This window comes from Dermacentor silvarum, chromosome 10, assembly GCF_013339745.2.
Source record: "Dermacentor silvarum isolate Dsil-2018 chromosome 10, BIME_Dsil_1.4, whole genome shotgun sequence".
NCBI lineage: Eukaryota > Metazoa > Arthropoda > Arachnida > Ixodida > Ixodidae > Dermacentor > Dermacentor silvarum.
Genome location: NC_051163.1, coordinates 6,272,284 through 6,300,276, shown reverse-complemented (window position 1 = coordinate 6,300,276; position 27,993 = coordinate 6,272,284). Strand labels below are relative to the sequence as shown.

At 43.9% G+C, this 27,993-nt stretch overlaps 1 protein-coding gene across 2 annotated transcripts; it reads left to right on the top strand.

Annotated features, from left to right (window-relative positions):
* The first annotated feature begins 1,103 nt into the window (after window positions 1-1,103).
* LOC119431127 (THO complex subunit 1) lies at window positions 1,104-27,234 on the top strand. 2 transcript variants are annotated; one of them, XM_049657147.1, is made up of 20 exons: window positions 1,104-1,330; window positions 1,950-2,032; window positions 2,338-2,395; window positions 2,884-2,950; window positions 3,640-3,761; window positions 5,453-5,501; window positions 6,975-7,070; window positions 7,460-7,577; window positions 8,965-9,073; window positions 10,695-10,832; window positions 14,064-14,164; window positions 16,433-16,499; window positions 17,200-17,250; window positions 17,427-17,524; window positions 18,305-18,370; window positions 19,240-19,389; window positions 21,145-21,304; window positions 23,567-23,614; window positions 24,451-24,565; window positions 26,879-27,234. In XM_049657147.1, the coding sequence occupies exons 1-20, from the start codon at window positions 1,274-1,276 to the stop codon at window positions 27,199-27,201; spliced, it is 2,076 nt and encodes a 691-aa protein (XP_049513104.1). In that variant the 5' UTR covers window positions 1,104-1,273; the 3' UTR covers window positions 27,202-27,234. The 2 variants fall into 2 exon arrangements, with proteins under 2 accessions (XP_049513104.1, XP_037554532.1); XM_037698604.2 differs by lacking the exon at window positions 23,567-23,614 and having other exon boundaries at window positions 1,106-1,330; window positions 26,879-27,233.
* The last annotated feature ends 759 nt before the right edge of the window (window positions 27,235-27,993 follow it).

Here is a 27,993-nt window from a genome sequence, read left to right as displayed (position 1 = left end):
GCACTGTGGAATTACAATAGTTACGAAATGGTGAGAGGGATTTGGAAAGGTGTGATGGTCCCTAGTTTGACTTTCGGTAATGCGGTCCTATGCATGAGATCTTAGGTTCGAGCAAGGTTGGAAGTTAAGCAGCGAGGGGTAGGTAGGCTTGCTTTGGGAGCACACGGAAATACACCAAATCAGGGGGTAGAGGGTGACATGGGATGGACGACTTTCGAGGGCAGGGAAGCTAGCAGCAAGTAGAATTTGAGGAGCGATTGTGAGAAATGGCAGAAAAGCGGTGGGCAAGGAGAGTTTTCAGTTATTTGTACATAAGGAATGTTGACACAAAATGGAGGAAGCGGACCAGCAAATTCTCAATCAAATATTTGGACTGCAGGAGGGGCGCAAACCAGGAAACAGCGGTTAAGAAAAAGGTTAAAGAAATAGAGAGGGGTCTATGGAAAACAGGGATGCAGACGAAATCAGCACTGGGAACATACAGAACTTTCAAGCACGAAATTGCCAAAGAAAATATCTATGATAATTCTAATGGAAGCTCTTTGTTGTTTGAAGCCAGGACGGGAGTATTGCGGACTAAGATGTACCGAGTCAAGTACCAAGGTACAGACACGTTGTGCAGTGCGTGTGAAGAGGAAACGGCTGAACACCTCATACTTTTCTGTAAAGGGCTTAACCCTATAGTTGAAAACAACGGGGCTGATTTTTTCAAAGCATTGGGGTTTAGGGACAGTGGAGGCAAAATAGACTTTAAGCGGGTAGAAATAACCAAACGGAGGTTATCTGATTTATGGCTAAAATCAAGGCAGGGGTGAAATTTCACCCTCCACACCATAGAGTTTCACACTACTCTATGCTCCACACAGTACAAAATATGTTAGTAGTAATGGCATAGAGAAAGAAAAAAAAAAGTTTTTTTTTTTTCTTTCTCTATGGTAATGGCTAGGTGGCGTGTGTCACCGCCCGATTTAAAGGGTTCAGCCTCATTAGGGTGGCTAGAATTCTAGCCACCCTAGCCTCATCCATCTATCCATCCAGCGTTAGAGACTTGTGTTGGCTAGTGTTGACTGGAGGCGTTGGTCGGCTTTATTTAGACGTCTGATGCATTTTCACGTCTTGTTTTCTATGGTAGCTGTCTTCGTTTGCATGTTCGTTTGTGTGGAGCCGGCGAATCTACAGTAGTACTCAAGTTGCGGTGTTTGTATCGAAAATCCGCCATCCTGTAGATCAGTTTTGATAAATGCATGCATATTAGCTTTCGCACATCGTAACGATGGATGATTCTGTATCTGACACGGGTCCTTTCGCGCACGTAATCAGAAAGATTGAAGTAAGTGAACGCGCGTCGTTGATTTCCGTGATGCTTCCAATCACATTGCATTTCAGACTACTTTACGTGTTTCATAAGCTCTCTCATCTCAGAACGAGCTCACTTATATCACCTTGCATTGGTTACACGAAATAAGGCATGCACTGATTTTATACTTTTTGCTTATCATTGCTAATGAAGACGAAGATGTGTGCAGAAGTGCGGCACGCAAGTGACATGTTGGCTGGAGAACAACAACAAGCGGGCAGTCAAAAAGATGATCATCGGCACGCGTGCATGTCCTCTAGCAGCGTGCAGAGGCGAAAGGTTTTGCTCGGTGCGAACCTTCCTGCCATACCTGCGTGCCTCCGCGTTTCTTGGTTGAAACAATTATTAGCCACCTTTAAGTCAGGGTACTGTTGTGAGCGAAAACAAAATCAGAGTCCGATTATAACCTTAGCACTGTCATGCTGTCTTTGCTTTCATTAACTGCTCCTGTTTAGAGGCGTTAAATGAAACGCTTACAAAGTTTCCCTGCTGCCATCAGAGAAAATGAGGGTGATGTGTACCGAAAGTTAGAAGTGTGTAGTTTAATAATGCCCCCCCCCCCCCCCCTTCCCCCCTTTGCTTCCTTCTTCAGAAACTCATCAGACGCTATCTGGAGGGCGAGTTGGCCATCGAACATGTCGTACAGGGGATAAGATCGATCGCAATACAAGAAATGTAAGTGTGGTCTACTTCGTTGTTGCTTTGACTGGATGTAAGGACTCCCTTTGCTTACGTTAGAAGTGTACATGTGGCTGTGGCCAGCGACAGTAGCAACTTGTAAGGAGGAGCTGCGTCCTTGGCGTCTGTGATGCTGCCGTAAAGCTAGATTATCATTTGGCACCGGCTTTTACAATATCTAAAAGGCTGCATTTGTATGCACCCTCCACTTAGTGATCAGCTAGCAGTAACAGTGTCTTTCACTGACTGTTGCAATTACACTTGGAACAAGGGGACACAGCTGCCTTTATTGTTTCACGCAGAGACAATCGGCGGCAGGCTGTCGACTTGGCCTCGAAGAAGATCCTCTCAGTCCTCCTGGCAAGTGCATCTCTTTCTTCTCTCACTGGCTGTGTTCCATGTTAATTTGGTACAGGTTCGTAGGGCAATGTAGGTGTTTTGTGCTACTGTAACTAACGAAGCTGTTTTGGTTCTTCATCCACTCGAAGCTGAGCAGATGTTTCACATTTGCAGGCTGCCTGTGTACCTTTTCACATAATCTAATGTTTTGGTGTCTTGTTTCATTCATTCATTGTGTGATAAGCTCAACTGTGGTATATGAATCCAGGCAGTGAAACATGGGTGTCACTTGCATGAGACAGGATATGGTGAATGTTTTTCATGTTATCCTTGTATTTTCTATTTTGCTTGTGCCACTTGAACTGCATATATTTGCCTATGTGTCTTACCTTGTGTATATTTCTAAAAAAATTCTCCCATATGTGATCGCTTCCCCAGCCGTTTGTGTTGAAATACATACGTAAATAAATTGTCACCAACGGATTCTACCGCTTTCCAACTCATTTCAGTGTAGGGGATTGAACAAGGACACAGCCAATCACCTGATTGACCTCTCCATCACCCTGGCAAGGGAACGTAAGCTCTCTCAATGTGTTGCCTGAATAGTGAAGAGCATTACTGAATGAGTCAGCAGGACACACGAATGCTGGCAGTTTTTATGGTTGAGCACCCATGAACAACGAGAGAAGATGCTGTTTATCTGCTTGATCTCCAGCTTTCTAATTTACAGTGAATTTGCTTGGTTGCATACCAGAGATCCTTGGAGAATTGAAGCCTTTCACAACTGGAATGAAATCACAGAAATAAATTTTTGTAACTGGTAGGGCCGATCAAACATTGAAAACTTAGAATATTCGATACACATATTAGAAAGGTATGGGCTTGAAGGATAGTATCCAATGCAGAATATTTTTTGCTTTATGTGTAGAAAGAGAAAAGGTGATGAAAAGCAGTCTGTTTTATTTCATTAATACATAAATTGGTATTTAGAAGCCCGTTGACCAGGGGCAGCTTGTCAATGAACAAAAAGGGAAACGTGAGCCTACTTTCTAACTGGCGTCGAACAGGTGTTTGAATAAGCTAGTGGACCATATAGATAAGCCGTTTTCTATGGTGAACCAGATTCAACAGTTGTACTAGCCCCTAATTCTTGGCTATAAACCTTTGAGGTAGATGTGTTCAATGCGTATTATAAACTTTATGCTTACACACCCCTAGTAACAAACGTTGCATTTTTCTGAATATTGTATTTCATCTGGGCGTAGCCGACCTCTGCTCGGGCAGCCTGCCAGTGCTCCTTCTGTGTGACGTCTTCGATAGCCTGCCCCTCAACGAGAGTGAGGAGTTTTTCAGCCTTGTTGAAGATAAAGTCAGCATCTGGAAAGAGGTAAGCAGCATTGCATTTTTCTCTTAATGTCTCTGCAACAGTGACTTAGTATTGTAAGTAAGAAAAGCCTTGAGTAGGCAGTTTGATGAACGGTCACAACGCAGCTTGCAACACTGGTACCAATCCTCTGACAGCAAATATGGTTGAGACACTTAACGAGTGTGTTGATCACTTGATGTTGATGTGTCTCTTAGCAACAACATGCTTGAGGATAATGCTAGTTTGAAAATTGTGGGATTTATTGCCCTGAAACTACACAGTGGGTTAGAAGGCACGCTGTAGTGGAAAACCCCGGATTAATTTTGACCACATGAGGTTATTTAACGTGCACCGAAATCTACGTACATGAGCGTTTTTTCTTATTGCCCCGCATTGAATTGAGGCTATGCTGCTAGAAATGAATCGTGAAAGGACGTTTCTAATTCATGTAATGTAAAGACATGCAGCTCACAGTGTTACAAAGAAGTTTAGGGGAAAAAAGCGGTGCTGCCTGCCATCTGCTGGCATTAAATTTGAGATGTTTCTTTTTTTTTTTTCTCTCTCCTCCTGTATTTTGTGTGTGTTGTGCCATTCACTGAGGGCTGTCTGTGCATAGCAGTGCACTTTGCAGAAATAATCACCAGCTAAGTGGGTGGCATTCTTTTGCATGGTGCTGTTTCTTAAGAGGTGTCACGGCTGTTACAAAACTGTGAATCAAGGAGTGAAAGATGAGCTTAAGGTGGTGTGTAACCTTCTAACTTTAAGACGGTTATTTCCTACTTGGTATTCTACCCAAGCTCTTATATCACTTGTTGGGCTCTGAATTTATAGGCCACTGGGCTTTAGTGTGCTCCCGGTCTTATATCTTGCCATCACAAACATTCTGTCTTTCTTATTATAAATATAAACACTACAGCATATAATCTCTACATAAGCATTTGCTACAAACATATACATTATTCATACAGCCATTTTCTACAAATCATGAATGCTTCACCTTATGTAGACGTCAACTACACTTGAGTCTGCCAAAATTTTAAAAATCAGTTTTAACGAAGTTGGAATATACTTCTTCTTTCTGGGGTTTTACGTGCCAAAACCAGTTCTGATTATGAGGCACGCCGTAGTGGAGGGCTTCGGATTAATTTTCACCACCTGGGGTTCTTTAACGTGCACTACAACGCAAGCACACTGGCGTTTTTGCATTCGCCTCCATCGAAATGCGGCCGCCGCGGCCGGGATTCGATCCCGCGATCTCGTGCTCAGCAACGCAACGCCTTAATTGATTGAGCCACCGCGGCGGGCAGTAGGAATATGCTACTATAACAGAGGTTTTGTTGATGCAGGGCAGTGTATAGATAGTGACAACTATTGAAGGCTGAGTATCAAGTGAAGTCTGTACATTATAATTGTATATAGTTGATGTTTTGGTATTTATGGGATAGTCAAGTTTAATTTGGATTGGCCCTATAATTTTCTTGCAAATATTCTGGTTCACTTAGGCGAAACTCACTTCATTGTGTAGGTGATGCATCAGTAAACTCACCTGTGCTTGCGTGTAGGCACGGCATAGCATGGTCTGTGATATCTATGTTCAGCTTCACTACAGTTGCAACTTAGGTCTCCCGTTGTTTCTAAAAGGACAAAAGTATTTTTGCTCTTGCTGCACTGTGTATGTGCGAGTGTCAGCATTCCTTATTTCTCATTTACAGGATATATTCTTCAAGTGCTGCAAGAACCAGCTGCTGAGGACATGCAATGGTATGTCCTCTTGTGGTGTCATCGCATTGCTTCTGTATTCTCCCTGGAGTGCTGTGCTGCTGAACTATTGAAAAATAGTGCAGGGCCGGTATTTTGTAGCGATGCCTTATGACTTATTCAATACTAGTCTTATCATCCACCGCTCACTGCCGGCTGATCCCGCTGATAACGCGAGCGGACCACTGACAAAGCGCGATAAGCGCGAAAAGGCATTAGCACTGGAAAGGCATTGCTACAAAATACCGGCCCAAGTTCATGATGAGGAAAGAAAGCTAATAGCTGACATGGAGAAAAATATTATAAAATGATGGTCATCTATGAGAATCTGTTGAATCATTGTAATTCAAAGAGTGAATTATCACGGAACCTCATTGATATGTCTGTATTTGTTGCATTCTTCAGGCTCTTGGGCTCTGAAATGCCAGCTCCGTTTAGTTCCCATAGGCACTTGTCTATTAGCTTTCTGTTACATAATTTTTTTCTGGTTATTTGTAAAATCTCCTATGGCACACCACCAATGCATCATTGTCTGTCAGCGGCAATGTTAACTGCCCGTGTCGCCGTTTAAAGAGGTTACATTGCAGGGAAGTAGGTGCGGGAGCTTGATGATGCTATGGCACAAATAGGAGCCCAAGTCGCCTATCGAGAACACAAGTGCTGCGTTGATGGCTTCGAGAAATCCAAACCACGAAGTGTGCAGAACATCATCTCCAATTGCAAGATGGCTTATGACATTGAAAACAAAGAGGAAATGAGCATAGACAGAAGCAGTGGCTGCACAACCACGGTCAGGGGTGCTATTGTGGCTTTCAATACCTTGCGTAGCTATGTTGATACACACGGTTGCATGGAAACTGAAAAAGGGATACTGTGGCTTGAAAAGAGGCTGTTATTGAAATAGATTCAAGCGCTAGATTGAAATCACAAGCTTCATTTAGTATGATCCAGTTACAATTGCTTTCAGAAAATTAAATAAATAAAAATTGAGAATAGAGCACATTTTTCTCACCACCAGGCAGTGATAGTGAGCTTGACTTATTGGGTTTTCAATAGTATGGTTGCTCTCTGTTCAACTTCAGATAAAATTTTTTGTCAGAACAGCTGCTTCCCTCATCTGCAGTGCGCTTGCAAGCATTATCATATGCTGGGTTTTCTTTAATCATGCATTTTTTTTTCCATGCTCCGGTAAGCAAAGTTCTACTGTAATTTATTTCTGCATTCGAAGGCTGCGCTCTGCATTGGAGGGCTGCTGATTATTTTTGTTGCTGGGGTTTTCTCACAATATCCTGAGACCTCAGTAGATGGGTGCTCTTGTACTTGGCCCTGTTGTCCCATTGCTCAGCAGCAGGAGTACGATGCTCTGAGCCACCACACTAAGCAGTTGGCTAAAAAATGCAAGGAACTGAACATCTTCTCGTGTAGTGTGTGCACAGTAATTGACACATTTCTTATTTTTCCTCCATGTGTTTGCAGACTTGCTCCGAAGGCTGTCAAGATCACAGAACACGGTGTTCTGTGGAAAGATCCTTGTTTTTTTGGCAAAGCTGTTTCCTCTTTCGGAACGTTCTGGTAGGTGTGCAGCCATTGCAATCAATTTAGTAAGTGTAATTTACTGCTAATTTCTTCATGGCCTACAGCCGACGACTTCCAGTGCTGTCATCTAGAATTGTTGTCCTTCTTAGTGGGTGCTGCCTCATTTTATTCCTGTAACTGTTGCGGGTTGTTCTGGCAGTAAAAGTTTCCATCAATGGGTTGCACTAAAACATTGTCATCGTCATGTCGCCATAATGAAGCTAAAATAAAGAGACAGTCAAGTATTGGAAAAAAGAAATGAAGGTGTTGCACAAGTAGTTTCAAGGGAACCATCATGTCTGGTCATGAATTAGAAGGCTTTGTTCTGAATGCATTGTAATATTCCGGCCGGGAACTCTGTTTCTCATGTAGTCGTTTTTTCCCAGGTTTGAACATAGCCAGTGAGTTCAACGCTGAGAACATCACATTGTTCAGCTCAGAGGACTACAAAGGGCTTTCAGATGAGAGTTCGTACCACGAGGAGTCTGAAGAAGGATCTGCTAGGTAAACTGTCCCCCACCCCACAGAAGTGCTCACTGTGGACTATCCTCCAAAAATGAGTGTGCACACAGGTGTGACTAACGAAGGCACATGTTGCAGTCTTTCTGTGTCCCAAAACGAACATGGCAAACTGCCCTGACAGTGCAACTCCAGGAGATACAAACAGAATACATGCGCCCACATTTTGTCCGTGTCGCCTATCCCACTGTCTGCACGGTTTGATGTGTTGAATAAAGATCAGTTCACCAAGCTTTGAACTCTTATTATGGTTTGATGTGTTGAATAAAGATAATTCGCCAAGCTTTGAGCTCTTTAAGTAATATAAATCTAAGAATACTTTCAAATTAGTCATCTTTTGTATCAGTCCTTGTTGCACTCTCTTTTCTAAAATGCCAATTTTTAAATTTATTCTTGTGAAGTACCTGTTTGTTACATCAACAGTAGAGATAATTGAAAGAGGGGGCAAGTCACCATAAAGATAGGCACTGAGCCAATCTTGTGGGTAGCAACACTGCTGTAGCCCATCATGGGAATGACTGTGGACTAACTCCAGGCAAAATTTAGAGGCAGCTGTGTGTGCCGAAAAAAAAAATAAAAAGGAGTGAAAGCAATGACGATATTTGTAATTTGCATTTCCTGTGAGAACTTTCTATAAAACAGTGCAATCAATGCTGCTGTAAGCACACACCCATATATAGAATCAAAAGCCGTGCTTTGCATACAAAATGATGAAAATTGAAGTAATGTGGCAGAAGACGATGCTGGCCATAATTGTGCTTATCTGCATGTTGTTTGCATTTCTTGCAGTGGACTGGATTTCATGATGTCGCATCTGTGGTCATTGAGAATGCCGAAGCATAATAGAGGCTTGTGTCAGCCTTGTTTATATTTACTGAAGTGTCAATGTTTGCATTGGGATGTTGTGGTATATATTAGTGGCCATGGTGGGTGTTTCTAAGCTCAGTGGGGTACATTTCATTCTTAGCTGTAGTAGCTTTACTCAGTGGCAGTGAAATACAAAAATGCTTGTGTACTTAGATCTAGGTACATGTTACAAAATTAATCTGAGGCACTCCACTATTTCATATCCTGCTATAATAGCCTGTGTGTTGTTTTGAGATGTTGAGCCAAATAAAAAAATCTGCGAGTTGATTTTTTTTTTTTTTTTTTGGAATAGACAGAAACTAACTAGAAACAGCTGTGCAGGTTACTGCTTTGTTTTTAGGGAACATTGACAACATGCATGCGTGGTAGGAGGATCTGAAATGCTCGAGTCGTGATAGAAAGTTTAGATTTTTGTAACATGAAGTGTTGCACGCTATGTTAAGCTTACCTGCATTTTGCTTTTGCCTGAATTGGTGAGACAGTCTCCTGCTCTGTGTCACTGCAGCTCCGTGCCCGTTGACTACAACCTGTACCGCAAGTTCTGGTCACTACAGGAGTACTTCCGGCAGCCTCTCCTGTGCTACAGCAAAGTCCACTGGCGGCAGTTCACATCGGCAAGTGCTGCTGCTCTTGCTTACTAGCACGGAGAGGCACAATGTGGTGAACTTGAAAAGGGTTTACAGCCTTCACTTAAAATTTCCTCCGTGTTTGGGGCCAGGATTAGATTATTTTACTACTTTGACTGCTACGCAAAATCTTTACCAATTTTTTTTTTTTTTCATTCATAGTTATTCATATGTCTGTTGGAGACAGCAGTTTTCTCCATCCTTATTTTTCGAAGAATGCTTAAGAATTGGTCTTTCTAGGGTTGCAGTAAAATTATCAGCAATCTGTATACTATGTATTGTCAAAAAACAGGAAGCACTCTCTCCTTATTAAGCAGCGGGGCCTTGTCTCTGCTGTTGCTTCTATGTGTGCATGCAATTGTAATCTGGCTCTGTTTCTATTCTCTCTATCTGTCTAGACATGCTGGTAAACTTGTCTCGCAAATCATCGAATAAACTTGTGTTGGAGAAGAGGGGGAGTAGTTGAGGATATGGGGGAACATCCTGCTACATGGACTACAAGTAGTCTCACTCGTTGCAACCACCTGAACAATTAGGTCAGCACTTTTCTCCCTCCCAAGGACCTACCCAAACACAATGCTTGGTTCAGTGATCTTACAGAAACTGACATTTTTGACAAGACATCATCAATGGACCAAGTGGTAAAATGTTTATGCATGTGCACTTAGGAAAACGCTGCAGAAACATTGCACTTTCCCTTTATTGATGTGAAAGCGTCAAATGGCCCATTGAGCGAAAATGCCGGCATATGTCGTCTGTAGCAGCGAAACGGCGCCTAAACTGTCATTGCTGTTGGCTGCGATGCCATGTCACGAGCTGCGCCTCGACGGAGCAGAGTGGGCAGCTGCTGCTGCATTGGCACACCAGTGTTGCGTGAGGGGAGAGGTCATCGCCACGTCACCCTCGCTCTTGGCATGAGCACTCCTCGATGGAGCAGAACCAACGCCTCCTAGATAGCAGGCCCGTGCACTCCGCTTTATGACGTCATGCTACTTGGACCAAAATTTCCACTGTCAAGCCCGGTGTGATGAAAGCGGTGACATCAAAATCACCGCGGCTTACACGGGAGCATCCCCATTAGATCCTATGGTCAAGGTAGCATGACATCATGGATCAAAGTGCGCAGGCCTTGGCAGAGTGGCTGAAAGGGTACGCTTGCTCTGCGGCGTCAGCGTGCCAGGTGTTGCGTAAGGAGAGAGGTGTTGCGCATCGGTGTCGGGCGGCGTTGGCACTGCAGGCTGCTGCTGCTTGCTGGCTCAGGCAGCACCGACTGCTAGGGTACATTACTCGCAGTGAAAAACTCAAAGGACGGCTCAGTGCCGTTCAATTGGACCTAAATGCTTTCGCATTCACAACTCATAAGAAGAGCTTAGGTGTCCTCGGATTTAAAAATTAATCTTCCTCTGCCTTGCAGATTTTTGCAGAACTCATTAGGTTCATCGAGGGACTACTGTTAATATTTTAGAGAAGAAAGGCTGTCACTTTCCTTGCTTGTTATTATTTTCCTGCCTCTCTAGCAAAAGATGACAGCAGATCTGGAGTCACACTGAGTTTAAAAACATTTTATTTCCTGCTTCACAGAATATGCTGCGATGTTTCTGTCTTGCAGTACTCGGCAGATGTGCTATCAGTGTTTGGCAGCTTCAAGCTGGATGACATCAAGACAGCACAGTGGGCACTACCAGGCAGCTCAAGCAGTCCATCCGGGAAGTCGGTGTACTTTGCCAAGTACTTGACCAGCCAGAAGGTGCGTGCACTTTTGAATTGTGCCTGTAATAACTTGTGTCATGGTAAACATGAATGAAGTTGAGTAGGTGCACACCATATCCTTAGTGCAAAACTTTCCCCTGCATCTACACTGAACCTCCAGCCTACAGCTTTTGGATAATCGAGGTGGGGGGGAAGAAGTGCACATATCCTGTGCAAGTAACTGCATGTGGCATTAAAACAGTGATTAAAGCAGCCCAGTGCAATTGTTGCCGCATCGTAAACCTGCAGAAATAATCTTGGTTTCTAGGTAAATACCCAAGGATAATCTACTAGATACAATGTGATTTGTTCTACATTGGCAAGATAGAACGTAAAAAAATAAAAAAAAATCATGCAACTTCAGAATTAACTTAGAAGGGTGGTTGTTTGGGCTAGTTGGTTTTCCATAATGTTAAGTGGTGCAGTGCGAAGCAGGACAGAGGGACCCCACTCGTCCTCGTCTTTTCTGTGTCCCTCTGCCCTGCTTCACACTGCACCACTTAACATTCAGAGTTAAGTCTGGAAAGGCTACACAATCTTGAACAAGTTGGCAGAATATCGTATAATCACCAGTTGCTGCATTCACTAGGATTCTGTTGTTTTAGTCATTTGGCAGCTTTAAAAAGACATCTATATTTATGTGCATTATAAGAATTTCCAGCTAAAAACACACTACAGAAGGAAGCAAGTGGTTAGAAAGACGCTAACAGGCACAGGAAAACCACTTGCTCCAAGACGTAGAGCGTAGATGCAAGACGGACCCACAATCGCTTGTCGAGCTGAAGTTTTTTATTGGATTCCACTTTCTTGTGAAAAAAGCTACGTCTGTCAAGCTGGCCGGTGCTTAAACAGTAGGTTGAGAGAGCAGAGGTGCAACATAGAAGCGATTGCAAGCGATTGTGGGTCCGGGACATTTGGCAGATCATTGCCGTATGTGCCAGTGTTGCCCCCTTTTTGAGGCCACACATGTTCTTAATCAGTTTAATAAAGAAAGAAGGAGGCTATCATATGAAGCCTTCTGTTTAAGGGAAGTAATTGTATCAGCCTCCCCTCCGTTGGCATGACACGCATGCGTAGCGGTGTGGTCTTGCTTTTCCAAATATGTTTTTTATTTATTTTTAAGGTGAAAGCATTAAATCTCAATGTTTCAAGGTCGCTGTGAGGTACAGAAAAAGTGAGCGAGCACCTCGCACTTGTGCCACTGCTCGCACGTTCGTTGTCTTCTTCCACAGCTGGCTCTGACGCCGCTCATCAGGCCAGCGTTCCCATACTGCCCCTCGCGCTTAATGCCACATTGACGGAAAGGGCAACAGTGGTGCTGGGGAGGAGGAGGGAAATGTCAGCAGTGGCAGGGAAAGGCGTTGACAGAAAGGGCAGCAGCGGTGCTGGAGAGGAGGAGGGAAATGTCAGCAGCGGCGCAGTAGGGCGTTGAGGGCAAGTGCGGTGGCAGCGCTGGGGAGGAGGCGGGAAATGTCAGCGGCGGCGCCCTTAGAATGTTCTGGTAACGGCGGCAGTACGCTCGCAGATACGTTGCCGCGTGGGCTCAGAGATTCATTCCACATCTCTATGGGTCTAACTAGGCTTTCGCCTTCACATTCTTAAAAAGTTGTAAGCATCCCCCGTAATTTTTTTTTCTGCTGTTCGTACTTTGCTCAACTTTCAACCGTCAGTTGATAGCCAGCGTCTTTCCGTAAACTTGGTTTCTTTCTTAGTGTTTTTGTTGCTGCAAATTCTTGTAATGCATTTAATGCAGAACCAACTCTAGCCCAACCTTCAGCTGTATATCTATATTTGGACCTAATTTGAGAGCTGTTATGTATCCAATCAACCATGTGCAGGGCTATCTTGCGAGATACTACTTTACGCTCGCACCCGAAACATAATTACATAGTCGGGCACTCTCTTTGTTGAGAAAATGGAAATTGTAGTGGCTCCAAAAGGCTTTGTTCTTTAAGCTTCTGTTTGAGTAAGTATCCATTTTATTTTCTACCATATTCATCCATCACCGCTGTCGCCACTTGCTGTTGAATCATGGCGCGGCTTCACGCCAATGCGCTTTGTAAGGGCATAAAGCTACCTACGAAGTTAGCGAAACGGCCATGAGAGCACCAAGACGTAGGCGGCTGTTTCATGACCTACATGACACGCATTCATGTCATGACATATCATTTGTGTTCATCGTATACTCTTATCATAGTATGCCAATTTTGGTACATACCAAGGTAACGAAACGACCGTGAGAGCACAAAGACGTAGGCGGCTAGATAGATAGATAGATACTGTCAAAGTATTCGCCAAGAAATGCTTCCCATTTAAAAAAATATTAGCACTCAAAAGCCACTGAAATGGGTTCGGACGTGGGTACTAAGTGAAGGAAACACTAAACGATGATTGTAGAAGCCATAGTCATGAGCATGACTCAGCACAAATGACAATGACTCAGTGACAAACAAGATTAACACTCAAAAACCATTGGAATGGGTTGGGATGTGGTACTAAGTGAAAGAAAAGCTAAACGTTGATGGTCGAAGTCATAGTAATGAGCATGACTAAGGCCTTAAGATCTCTTAGGTGTAGCTAAAGGGATTCCTGAGGACTCATGATATTGTCGCAAGATGCGAAAAACGGCACACAGAACGACGGTGGTGCGACAGCAAACACAGGCTCTATATTGAAGGCCCAGCAATAATTGTCCGCGCCAACTTTAACTTCTTCGGCGAGAGAGATGCTTGCGCTCGTGTCCATCCCTTCATTGTCTTCTTTAGTCGTGACAATATGAATGTCATGACATGCATGTCATGTAGGTCATGAAAGAGTCGCCTGCGTCTTGGTGGTCTCATGGTCATTTCGTTAACATGATAGGCTCCCCACCCCTGCCCACTGCTTCGCATAACACAGATTCCCACAAGGCGTGGGATCTGCCAGCTTTTTGAATTTCACTCTAAAATTTCAGCTCGGCACATCAGTGTGACATCGTGGATTTCGATGTGTTTTCTCATATTTGGGCCATTGTGGCAAGGTCTGGCAAAATCTGAAAAGCTTAACCTTAAGCCCTTTTAGAATACTAGACAACGTAGTGCACCATTAGAAAAAGCCCCTAGCAGATGGCGTCAACATCCATGGCGAGGACTTCAAAGTGTCTAGGCCACCTGTCTTGTGAATCTTTTCTGATTTATTGACGAGGCTCCTCTCAGGTGTGTACGGCTTAGCTTCTGTCGCCTCCTTGCAGCTGCTGGAGCTGGAGCTGAGCGACAGCAACTTCCGGCGCTACGTCCTGGTGCAGTTCCTCATCCTCTTTCAGTACCTGCAGTCTACCGTGCGCTTCAAACTGTTAAGTGACTGCATTTCTTGCAATTCATATGAGATGAAGGGAACGGCTGTGCTAAAACTGAGCTATCCATGTTGCACAGTTCCTAAGGAGTGAAATTGTTTGGTTCACTGTCACAAAAACTGCCTTTAAGCGAAACATATTTGTGTCACTTTAGGAGCTGGGAATTTATGCTTGAGGCTCTGAGGCAACATTTTGCTGTAACAGTGTGCTTGTACGTATGTACATTGAGATGTGTTTCGAGAGATCATTAGAGAATCCTATAGTACTAACCTAATTCAGATATAGGTATTTTGCATGTTACTGAGAAAAAGCAATCAATCTTTATCATGATTATCTTGTTTGAAATGTAATTGATTTTAGTTTAACTACAGTGGTAGAATAGTTAGAAACTAGTAGTGTTATTTTTTTCCAGCACTTTCACCATAAGCCTTTTGTCGCAGTCATTGTTAGCAGTTCTCCCGTTTCATTAAGGCACTAGATACAAAACTGAAGATATCCTGTAGTGCATGAGGGATTGGTGCCTCTAAAACAATTCAGGAAAACAAAGCTTGTTTCCAGACAAAGCTGCCCTATTGAGCTACAGTAAAAGCTTGATGATACGATCACGGCTAATACGAATTTCCGGATGATACGAATTTTTCTGTGGTCCCGGCCGAGCCCCATTACTTTGCAACGTGCTAGAGAACGGTTGTTACGAATCGATTTTCAGCCTGCGTCGGTTGATACGAATAAACGCCGCCCCACTGACGGCCGCGAAAGAGAACAGCGCGCAGTCACGCGCTTTCTCTCCTTCTCTTTTGGTGCGGAGGCGCGGCGCCGGACAGCGCGGACTCCGCGACTGGGCGCGAAGAGTTTGAAGCGGTGGCACTTCAAGAAATAAATGCTTTTTACGTACATGTGCCTGAGTGAGTTCACCTCTGACTCTTTAATTTAGCTACAGTCGAATCTCGTTAATTCGAACACGCTTACTTCGAACATACCGCGTACCGACAATGCTCTTAGCAGCGCGCCAAATAACGCGGCGGCGCCTCCGACCGGCATTGCTCCGACACCGCCATAGAGCAAAAGCTCAGGAGAGACCCCTCAATGCCGCGCGCGAAGGAACGGGGGGAAAAAAAAGAACCCGAACCTGCGGCGGAAATTTCCCCCTCTCTCAAATTGCAAGGTCGCCGTTTCTGCATCGCGCCGGAACAAGCGTGTACGTGCCGACTAGAGTGTTCTAGACAACCGTATTCTAGCACACACTAGTGCCGACGTCTCGTCTCAGCCACGCGGATAAAATGGCAGTGAGCCCTTCTCCTCTATTTTCTAGTCACATGTTGACCTTGCACGCTGCGGCAGCAGCGCAGAGGGAAGCAGCGGCGGAGGCACAGTCGGGCCAACGAAACTGCCACGCCCGCAAACGCTCGCTTCCCGATAACGGCAGAAAACGAAACTTCAGGGGGTGGCTAAAATAAGCTGGCGCCAGCACGGCGGCGGGCGCGCACGGAGATGTGCGCACGGAGTCGAAGGTGAGAGAGCTACGAGGGAGTTGAGAGGGAGGGCGAGGGGAGCCACCGAAGCGGCGGAGTTGACGCGGCCATATCCGCTTCCCTGCCGCCCTCCTCCCTCACCTTCGACGGTCTCCGCGCGCACCCGTGTGCCGGCGCCGCCCGCTCGCTCCCTGAAGCTTCGTTTTCTGTCGTTATAGGGAAGCGACCGTTAGCCGGCGTGGGCAGTTTCGTGGCCCGCGCTTGCTATGCGCTTGCGCGCCGCGATATTTCACGACTCGCACCGTTCGTGCATCGCGCTATGGGGCACGAATACTTCAAAAATACGTCCTTTTAATTCGAACAAATTTTCGGGCCCCTTCGAGTTCGAATTATCGAGATTCGACAGTAGTTTTAATTGTGTTTCGATGATACGAATTTCGGCTAATACGAATATTTTTCGTGACCCCGTGAGATTCGTATCATCGAGCTTTTACTGTATAACTATGATGAAATTGGGCTATGTGTAACAATGCTTTTTACAATACCATGCTATGGTATCCACTTGCTGGAAAAAAATAATTAATTGAACTGTTTTACTGTTGAGGAGACATAACAAGCTCAAAATTTATGAAATAATGTACTTGACTATGCTTCATGTGCAGATGTGACTCTGATCTGCTGCCATTTTTCTACCTGTGATGCTTTTTAGTTACTTTGAATGCAAAGTCAACTTTTTTGTTGAAATCGTCATTATTGCCTAACTTCTGACATTTGCTGTTTTGTTACTCCTACCAGAGACTCGCACGTTTTAACAGAGGAACAGTCCGCCTGGGTGAAGAACACCCTGACACAGGTTTACAAGGTGAGTGCGGCACTTGCACTTGCCAAGGATGTATCGCCAAACATTTGATATCAGTTGGTAAACTTGCCCGCAGTTACACATTTCTTCTCTGGTGTGCTCTGAAAAAGATGCCACAAGCAGATGCTAAACTGCATCAAACGTTTGTCAGGAGGGCAAGTTGGCAAAACACACCTGCAGCTGGAGATATATGGCACTGTACTGGCTTTCTGCTCACAAACAAGAGTACACCGGAAATATGCTGTTTGTTGTTCCTGCTTAAGGGTCTTTTTTTATTCTTATCAGACATTGTTTGTAGAGAATAATTTGTCTTCGATGTCCCAACTTATGGCTGCAAAGTATAATAAGTTCTATGGACAGATGTAAAACAGTGCATACAAATCAACAGGAGAGCCTAATGAAATGTCACTTTGGAAGTAGAAAAATCATGGTAATTAAAATATACGTAATACAGTGTGTGGTAGGCAACCTGAGTAATGTTAATAAACAAATTCTTTAACTTGTTCAAAAATAAACCGAGTGTTGTAAAAAGTTTTACATGACTAATAACATTACGCCAACTTTACCTTTCTGAGAAATTCTATAGTAAGATGGCCATAGGTTGTGTGTGAAAATAATTTTACTCTGAAGATCTTTTTGTTTTGAGAGCTTGCTCATTGGGGGCTACTGTGGAATGATATTTTTCTTTTTTTTCTGTTGCCAGCTGCTTGAGGAGACGCCACCTGATGGGGCTGGCTTTGCCACTCGCATCAAGGTAACCCTTGTTTTGCCAAGCCTTGGAGGCGACCCGTGACAATTTTTCTATTTGAGCAGTAACCTGTGGGATGTTCGGGAAAGTTTTGTCATTGTGTGGATGCGGTAGTAACAACGTCTGATTGCACTGCGTTTTCTTGAAGCGGCAAACGTGTGAGACGGTGACTCGCTTTGCAGCACATTCTTCAGAGAGAGGAGTCGTGGAATGCGTGGAAAAACGAAGGCTGCCCAGACTTTAAGGAAGCCCGGCCCGTAGAACAAACGCGAGAAGTTAGGTGGGTGCCTCACAAGCATTTTTTTTCACGGGTTTCTTTTGCCATCACTTGTGAGCACAAGTGTTGTCACTGCACCTCTGTTTGAGCAATGCTTTAGCAAACTATTTCTTCTGTGGTAGACTCTGTTGTTTACTTTTTGAGATTATAAGCATGGTGTTACTTAGTGAATGCATAAGTATTTTTTTTTTCTTTCGTTAAGAATAAAGTTTTGCTTACTGTAATTTCATTGAGGGGCAATTTGGAATTGTCAAGAGGAGCATGTGGCCTTATCCCATTCACTATTATTGTGATGAAATTTTAGTCTGGAGCAGTGCCACAAAACTATTTAGGATCAAGTTGTGCAATGCTTTTTTGGTTGAAGCCTTGTCTGTGGTGGTGCCAGCATGTTCCCATCAGTCGTCCACTGTTGGCTTGACTTGGAAGATTGTTTCTAGCCATGGTGAATGCCTTTCTTCGTTGTGGGGCGAAAAATGGGTTAGAGCAACCTCACTTTCCTTCATTTCATGTTAACATTCATTAAGCGTGTCATAACCTGTTCATCACACAGCTACATTTGAAACTTCATAAGAGGGAAGAGGTCGAAATTGTTGATGTGTGATAAACAGCACTGGGTTCAATATTATGAAAATTGCTGATGCAATCTAAACTAGCGAAATTAGGATTTCTAGGTATTCAATTGAGCTGTCAATCCATCTTTTTTGTCTGCATTCAGTCCGTAGATCAAAATTCAGTGTTTATGGATATTTAGTGTTAACGGTTATGACTTGGCGCTTTCCGCAGGCCCAAGAGGAAACTTGGAGATGAGGTGAAAGCAGCACTGGCCAGCAAGAGAGTTGTTCTTGGCGAGTACGTGGGTTACTTGTCATAATTTTTAGCTATTTCATTTGGTTATTGTCGCTCGCACACTTGAACCACCGCACCCTTTTTTCCAAGCTGAAGTAAAATATGGAAGGGAAGGCAGCGGTCATTTTTCTAACAGAAAAGCAGTAGCACACACCAAGAAGAAACTGGTAAACGTCATTGTAACTCAAGTCAAAAGTGGACCCAGATAGGACATTCAATGTTAGCACCTGGACATGTTGCAGTAGCACCTGTCGAATAATCTCAGGAACTTAACTGAAGAAATCGTTATTCCTTTGGGATAGCTGCACTTGGTGCATTGTCCACAAGGGCAAATTTGGCTGACATATTGTCCTTGTGGAGTGAAAACTATTGCAGAGCTATCTTACTGGGCAATTTGCTGCGTCAAAATAGTTGTACTTGCATTCAAGCCTTGTTTAACTGAGACATGTCCTGAGAATTGAAATGGGGAAAAAAGGGAAGGTTATGACTTGTTGCGCTATGGTGTGGTTAGGTGCAAGGAATGATCATGAAAAATTAAGTTGTGTAGTCCACACCATGGACTGCTCGTGCTAAGCAATAATCAACATTTAAATGCTCACAGTCCATGGTCTTCAGTCCAGAACAAAAAAAAAAAAAAAAGCCTCTACACTCCAATGGCTTTGAGTAGACACGTGAGTGTCCAGTGACCACCTCAGTCAAGAAGTGTGCCCCCCACTTTGTGGAGCCAAGGTGGAGGAATGTGTAAGGATACAGGAATACACGTTGATGCCAACTGTCAGCAAGAGAATAAAAGAAAGTTGAACTACCTTGGAGTGATGAAACCTTGGATTTTCAAAGCTGCTAGTCATCAGTGATATCCTGTGCACTTTCAGCACTGAGATGAACCGGCTGTGGAACCTGTGCCCGGACAACTGGGAAGCATGCTCATCGCCTAAGCGGGACTTTGTTCCTAGCTTGGAAAAGTTCTTTGACATGACAGCGGACCAAGGTGACCCTGTTGCTGGTGCCAAGAGCCGAGCCAAGTACGAAAATTGAGCCATTCTTATGCATGCTTAAGCAATTGCCGATGCATTTCAAGGTGTTCCAAATTGCAGTGATCCTGGATATGTTCTTAAAGGAACAATGACAATCTTCATAAAAAACTGAACAGGTATGGGTGGTTCATGAAGACTGAAGCTTCCCAGCTGTTTATTTGCTTACCTGTTCGTTTTAACACAAGTTCAGGTTTTTATTGTAGAAAATTGCAAAGGTGATTGTGAAGCAAACAAGCATCAGTCTTTACCATCCCCCCCCCCCCCCCCCTCCTTGTAGTTGTCACTAAACTGAGGCATGGAAAAATTTTCACTAAATATTTCTTCAGTGTTGATAAAATTGTCGCTAGAACTGTCGAGGAATTTAATATAATGTAGGCTTTCCTGGAACATTATAATATAGGCTAACATGTGTAACGCATCTACTAAAAGTTTCATATTCATCTAGTGTCTGTGCAGGTGAAGAATAAAGAGTGAATTTAGAAGCAGGGTCTAGAGGACTTCACTTATTTATCAATATACAATTAAAAATTTATGGATGATGACAGCTGAAATCCTGTGTTTACCTTTGGATTCTATGATGAAACATTTAGCCCACCGAAAGGTTACGTGTCACCTGATTCTCCCACCAGAAGGATGCACTTGGTCCATGTTATGCTGGGAAAAAAAACTAGTTCTAGGCGCTTGAGAAATGGGTAAATTATGTGACACAACTTTGGTCATTGTGTTTATATGGTGTTGAACATTATGTGACCTACATACAGGCCAAATACTATGTTGCTGCCACTTGATCCACCTGAATGCTCTGTGCAGTATCTATTTGTCCAAAATCCGTGAGAAACAGAGGTGGTGCATTGATTTGTATGAACGAGCCCAGCCACTCCGATATGTATGCCTTTCTACAGTTCACTTGTCCTGTTATTCACCTGCTGCTTTCTAATCCTCACCATAACATTTTAATAAGTGTTGTAATAAATTAATAACATAAGTAAATTTTGATAATTTAATTTGCTGCTATGCTTGTGAACTTCCACCAGCTTACTTAGTGAAACTGCAGCACCTGCAGCATTAAGACCTTTTCTAATGGGTTTTCTAAAAAAATAAAAACAAAAAATTTTAAAGCCAGCATTTGGTGAGCCCAATTTGAAGCCTGTTTGCCTCAATGCACTTAATCGTAACGTACGATTTCCCCGAGTGCAGACCACGGTTGCGTCATATCATAGTCACAGAGTCTACGCACTGTACAGCCAGTTGGGGTGGTCTTTTTCTAGCTTTTGAATAGTAAAGTGTGTTCTAGAAAGTAACATAGGAGCAAATTTCTTAACGTTAATGTCGCTAAAATGTCGCCAATTGTTCTGTCATGTTGCTAAAAAATGTCGTGGGTTGTTCTACACAAACATTTGTCGCTAAACAGACCAAAATGTCACTGAATCTGGTGACAAAATCGCTAAGGTGGCAACACTGACAAGCATATGGTTCCTGTGCAGAAATGACAAATGTTGAGTGCAAAGTCTAATGAAAGCAATGAAATCTGTGCTTTCTGAGGAGGGTGGTGGTGGTAACATGTTTATTTTTTCTTTTAACGATACGATCGCCCCTTGACCAAAGTCATACGGGCGAAAGGGGCACTGTTAACAGTGTTGGGGTTATAAAGATTTAGGAGGTGCAGGTATTATAGGCACCATATTATTGTTTTGGAGTTGTAGGTATTGGCCTCATGTTGGCATTTTGTCTGGCCTGTTTCAGGATCATATACCAGAGCAATTCGGGGTGGCGGGCTTTACGCCTGCTGTCCCAGAAGTCACCACACTTCTTCACAAGCAGCAACCAGCCTATCAAGAGCCTGCCTCTCTACCTAGAGTCTATGGTGATGCGCCTGGCCAAGGAGTTGCCCGTCAATACACAGGTATGCTTGCACATATTAACTGCGTATTAACAATCTCACTGGTCTTAAGTTGTCACTTTTAAAGTGACAGCTTTATTAAGGCCCCGTTACGCAATGAGCACAGCGTTGAGCATGAGCAAAAACTCTCTAGCAATCCCAGCACAGTGCATGCCGCGTTTCTACCAATCACAAAGCACCGCGCCCTGTGCTTTCTACAAATCATAGCACAGCACTGTGTTGCCAGCCAGCCAGGTGGAGAAAAGAAAAAATTTGGAGGGCGCTGCAGCTTCGCCTTTAGGAACGGAACACAATAGCATTCAAAGATCCCTGACTGCTTGTCATGCTTCCCGGCAACTGCAGCTTTCTTTTTTTTTCTCCACCTTCACCTCCGCGCGCTGCTGCCGTGGATGCGAGTGCCATCTGGATGGTGTTGTTGCAAAGAACTGAGCGCTGCGCGACACTCTGTAATGGTAGAAACACTGGAAAAGTGGTTTGTGTTTGAGTATCCGCGTAACAGAATTATCTTTTCTCATATATTCAAATTACAATCCGACACTATCATTTCTGTAGGTTGTGTTTTAAGTTGTACTTTACGATTTTTCTGACGTATTTTACTTTGAGAAACTCAATTAGTTCAGTGTTGCCTCTGTGCGACGCGGAGGGCCTGCGTGGTTGTGGTTCGGAATGATTTTTTGCCAAACGACGGTTGGTGCAGACACCGGGTTTTTTGTGACACGGGGGCCTTTAACGTGCCTTCATGCGTAGCTTTCACCGCCAGTGTTTCCTGGTAAACATTATGGCTACAAAAGCTGCAGATGCCAGGAAGCGTGAGATGCAGTCAGAGATATTTTAATGCTATCGCGTTCTACTCTTAAAGGCGAAGCTTAAGCGTCTCCCAGTTTTTATTCTACCCCTGCGCAATGCAATCTGAACCTTTTCGCTTCCAAGCGAAGGCTGTGGGACAGGCACTTTGTCTTTGCTTCTTCATCCGCATCCTTTTGTGTCACAGTTAATCATCTGATCCTCAGGTGACTGTCAGCTTTGCCCACTCAAACTGGCTGCTAAATCTAGTGCGTGCCTTATATATCAGCACCGTTACAGTTGACTTAATTATATTGTTTCCAAAATTGGTTTATGTCAATACGTATTGAGAAATCTGTCAGTCGTCAATTGGATGCCTAAAGTGCATTGCTTGCGAGTGTTTGGGCGTGTGGCACTGCCACCTGCTCAGGGAGCATGAGAGCCAAACAGGAAGAGAACGAAGCCAGCTTCTATACGGTGCGGCCACAACACAGGCATCGTCTTCTTTCATTTCTCCTCGAAGTAAACTGTCCCAGGCAAACTCGCCGTCTCCACAAGTGCATTCATTCTGAGTGTCTTAAGAGCACACTTTATCCTCCGCAAAATTACGAGCCATAGACATGCAGCTGGAAGTTTTCCAAGGCCATGGGGGCACTGGATGCTTGAAACTCAGAGAAAGCTGGGTAATTTTGGCTGTTATGAGGCTTTCATTTCTGCTGGCACTTTATAAATGTAAAGTTTCACTGGAATACAAGTGCTTTGCTTACCTTAAGAATCTGTGTATAATATGTTTTTTTTTTTCCTCTTCAAATTTTGACACGCATATTTTTCTTTTCATATTATTATGTGTACTATTTGGGTTCCAAGACCTTCCACGTTATTTTGTGCATCTAGTGACAGTTTCGGCTGTGAAAATTGGTGCATGCTGCTGTCGTCATCAGGCCCCGCGATGCATTAAGGAATGGAAGTGGGAAACAGAAACCACGAGCTCTCGTACCCACCACCTGCAATGCCAAACCATTTGCCGAGGCCTGCATGCCATGTCGGCCATCACCCCTCTCGTCAGGTGCACGATGGCAGCACACCGAGGCATCAAGTGGAAAGTAATTTGGGCGGCCGTAACTACCAGCAACAGTGGTGTGGCACGACAGTTCAGTGCAATTGAAGGGAGTAGCCGAGGCTGGTGGCGACAAAAAGTTTTTTTAAGCTTTGTTTTGCACCATGCGGGAAGAGACAACAACGTATCCGAGGTCCCGAGTAAGGTGGCTTACATGAAGCCTATGCTATGTGAAGCAGCAATGCTCTCTCTGTCTTCCAGTGAAGGACGAGCTATCGTGCCGCACTTAAAAGCGCTTTTCCAGTACTTATGTTATGGAACATGCGAATTACTTCCATGTCTTTTGCCACACTGTTGTTGTGCTTGTTCATTTAGAGCATCACAGCATTGTGATGTGTGCCTGAAACCAATATCTTTACTTACAGCGCGAACGAACCAACAGGGACAAAGAAGAAAGACGTAGCACGAGCGCTGTAAGTAAGTAAAGGTGCAGTTGTATCGACTCACCCAGCTAGCTACCGTACTGAAACCAATAGGCACTAGATGAGCTGTTTTTTGAGCCGTACAGACTTCTCATTGCATCGGCGCACTTGTTGTGCGTGCCTGTAAAGAGTGCGGAATATAGAACGATCTGGATGGCACAGATGAGCGCCTCTAGGTGGCAATGCGTCGTCCGAGGAAAGTGAGGGGAATGAGCCAGCAGTGTGGCTTTAATAAAGAAATATTGAACTACGGTAAGTGTCCATGATAAGTATTATGCGAGTAAAACATTTTTCTTCTTTTTGCAGACCTAAAATCACTACTCGTATTATATTCAGGCTTTTGTAGTACTACAGAATTTGTAGGGGGAGTGCTAAAATCAAAATATATATGTAAAGAATTGTTCTACGGTTTAGATTACATATCTGCAAGAAAAATATGAAGTTAACATTGCAATGGCATGAATACTGCACTTTAAAATATCACCAGCACTGGATCTGTAAATAAGTGAATGGCTTGTGGGCAAGAAGGCAGATGAAGAATGGTAAGTGCTTGATTCAAACTGCTTTTGCCTTGTTTTTATTACTGACCACTAATTGTATGGTTCCTTTCAATCGTAGGATACACATGTCTTGCTTTTGCTTAATCTAGCAGCCACTGCTTGTCCCTGTATATTTTTGTCTTGTTTGTCATGGTCTGTGAAGTTGCTGTATTGGGAATGTGCGTGAAGAAAATATAAAAGCAAAGTGGCTAGTCAAGCTGAGGCTCCTCTGGTTCTTGCACTACTTATGTACAATTTACTGAATGATTGAAATAAATTGAATTTCAGAATTCAGCCCCGTCCCAGGCAGCTGATGAGAAGACAGACATGGCTGACTACGGAGACAGCGAGGATGAGCTGCTCAAGAACCACGACGAAAGCAAGGAGGCAGCTCGGGACACAGGTATGCTCGGCAGCGCGAGGCTTTGCCGGCAGTTTGGGTGCTTGACAATGTGCTCTGCATTCCTGAGATGCCTTGTGTACCTGTTGTCATCGCTTGCTTTGCCAAGCAGCAAGCCTAAGTCACACCTTCATTTTATGCCAACATTTTCTTTCTTTGAAGGGGATCATGCATGTGCTTGCCAGTCTATTTTCTGACCTCGCAGTTTTGTGAAGTGTGACAGCAGGTGTGCCTTGCATTTTTCAGTATGAAGCAAGGAATTCTCCCTTTTCTCCTTGAGCTTTGCCTCATGGCCAACTTCGGTTTCCCTATCCCAATAAAGAAGCACGAAATAATATGTAGTATACATGGAACCCAGAAATGCTCGCATTTGGCAACTGACAAACTGATGGGAATGAAATGCAAAATGTAAACGTAAAGAAAAAAGTTATACAGTCAACGCCAGATTTTTCAGACATGCCCGATAATTAGGACGCCTTCGCGGCACCTCATAGAGTCAATGTATAAAAACAAACATCTGAAATTTTGGACGCAAAAAACCTTCGCCGGTCCGATTTTCCGGACTTTTTGCCATGACCGCAGGTCCGAAATGGGATTAATCGTAGCCAGCACCGCCGCTGTTTTATCTTGCCTCGTTGAACAGGCTCTCTCGCACTCAGATTCGCTGGCAGCCGTAGCCACCACCGCTGCAGCGCTAGGCCAATCTACTTCGACGTTCGCTACCAAGCTTCTTTCGGTTATGTGCCGTGTTTTTCATTGAAATAATTCGCCGCTGTTAGCAATGGCGTCAACTCCGCCTTTGTAATCCTCGCCAATATCCTGGAAGCTCGGAAAGCACGGCGCGTTGCGTAATACCGGTTCCCAAAGATCAGCTTGGCCTCAATACAGTAGTGTTATGCAGTGAAGTATATCGAAGAGTGGGAAGGGGCAATTGGCACGGGGTAATTGGCACGGACATGGTATGGATTCCTTAATCATACACGTGTGCACCCGCCGTTTCCTATCACAGTACGAGCTACGATACATCTAATAAGCGTACTGGCAGGCCTTAAGAGCTATTTCGAACGTGCCTGTGGTGATTTGAGCCCTTGGGGGCAGTAAAAGGCATGCATTCATTTTTTTTTTTTTTGACTGCCCGATTTTTCGAACGTTTTCGCGGCCCCTATTGGAGCCCGAAAAATCGGACGTTGACTGTATTTTAGTGACTGTTGAAAGGAGGTATATGATTTAAAACATCAGATGTCTTTAGAGATTTTCAAAAACCAGCAATTAAAGAATTGAAGCACTAGGTTAAAACTTTAACTCCATACCATTGACAAATGTCAAAATTGTGAGAAATGAATTCACTAGAGCTTGTAGAACAGATAAATCTAGCGCACTAGTTTACGATGCACATGGAATTGTTGCTTTCTTTTTACATGTTTTGCAATAGCCATGTTTATAAATCATTGCTGTATTTAATCAAGCGCAAAATGGTAATATATCAAGTTTGTCTGCTTTATTGAGTTCATATATTTTCATTTATGGCAGTAACAGCGTTCCAATATTTATGCTTGAACTTCAAACTAAAAAACATCGTGTTCAAAGGGGCTGGTTGGTTCAACATTAGAAAAATACAGAAACAGCGCGACACAGGACGAGTGAACAGGAAGAAAACACAGGAAGAGCACAGGACAGCGCTCTGTCCTGTGCTCTTCACTCGTCCTGTGTCGCGCTGTTTCTGTATATTTCTAAAAAAAAACATTTTCCAATGATTATAGAATAATTTAGTACGCAAATAAAAAGATCTGCTATTAACCGTTGCTAGAATATAATCTCATAACTGCAACAAATTTTATTCAGATTGGTTCAGCAGCGGCCAAATAATACTTTTTTGTATACATTGGTGAGCAAAGCTTTGGAGACCACAGTTTCTGCTGCTAAAATAAATTAGAAAAGGTTTCTTTGTTGTCTGGTTATTTTGTAAGAACTCTTTTCTACCTGTTCTATTCTTATCCTATCATTTGGCGCATTAAAGGGCCCATCACGGCAATAATAGAGGCATAGTGTTATGAAGCCAATAATGAAAGTCTAAAAGGATGGAAAATGAAGACTGATCACGAAATACAGTTTGAGGACATGCAGACTAAAATCGGGTGCTGCCACACACATGTGCATGTTCAGCCAGCACAGTGCATGTCGTAGTTACGTGCTGCACAACCACGCTCGAGGAGAGTTGAAGTTCTTTGCTACTGGCCCTTGGTCTCCAAACTTCTGTTCGTGTTCTTAATAGGAAGAGCTAAAGATTCCTCGTAAGGTATTTGTTGTGTGTTACAGCATTATCGGGCACCGGTGGGGGTGGTGACTGTGGTGGCAGCGAGCCAAAGGACGTGCTCGGCAAGGATGAACTGGCAGTGCTGGCCGGGGCGCTGGGCGCCGACTGGAAAAAGCTGGCGCCATTGCTGAGCTTCGGTGAAGACGAGATCTTGTACATCGCCTCTGAGCACGAGGGCGACGCGGTGAAGCAAGCCTACCAGGCGCTGCTCGTCTGGCTAGAGCAGGAACCTGAGCAGGCGACTCACGGCAACCTTCTGCAACTGGCCGCCAGGGCGGGGCTCAAGGGCAAGATGACGTCGCTCTTGGCCACAGAAGCACAATAAAAGAAAAAGACAAACTTGGCGGGTAGTTGCTTCCTGTCAGGGTGTCGATTTGAGCGAGGTGGTTATTTATAGTGAGCTTGTTTAGCACCGACAAGCATGGACAGAATTATAAGAGGCACAGGACAAACAAAGCGCTCCGTGCATATGTGTCCTGAGCCCCTTTATGTGTTCATTGTCTGTCAGCACTAAAACAAGTTCAAAATTTGGTTCCTGACGAGGGATCACTAAGTTAGCCAGACATAAATATATGAGAAAACACGTAGAAATTGGCGACGTCGTTGACGGGCAATGCTCTGGTTCTATGTGAAAGTCGGGCCTTCGCTTTTGTCGTTGCTGAGCTACATGTTTCATTGAAAAAATGCAGATTCAGAGAACGTAGCTTACCTAGACGTGTTTTTACGTTTGTCTATCTGAAGACATTTATCAGCTGAATGCTTCATCGGCAGCTCTTTGATGCCGCGCCCATAAGCTTTGGTCATGATGTGCGGAAAAGCCGCACTAGCATAACGTTCGCACGTGTTTAGCTCGTCTCATTGCTGAATTACTGAAAAATAAACACGGTTTCCGGGAAGGCCCACATTGTGGATGTATCATGACAAGCAAAAAGAAAAGTATGATGTCTGTATAATGCTAGCATTTTCACGCAACGAATTACGACCAAGCTCTGCCAAGAAACCAGTAGATCATTGCTTTCTTTTTTTTCTTCTTTTTTACAAGACAAGCTTTTCTGAGCCATAGTTGCGAAGTCCTGAACTTTCCGCGTTGCTCGCAGATAGATGAATCACGGTCTTC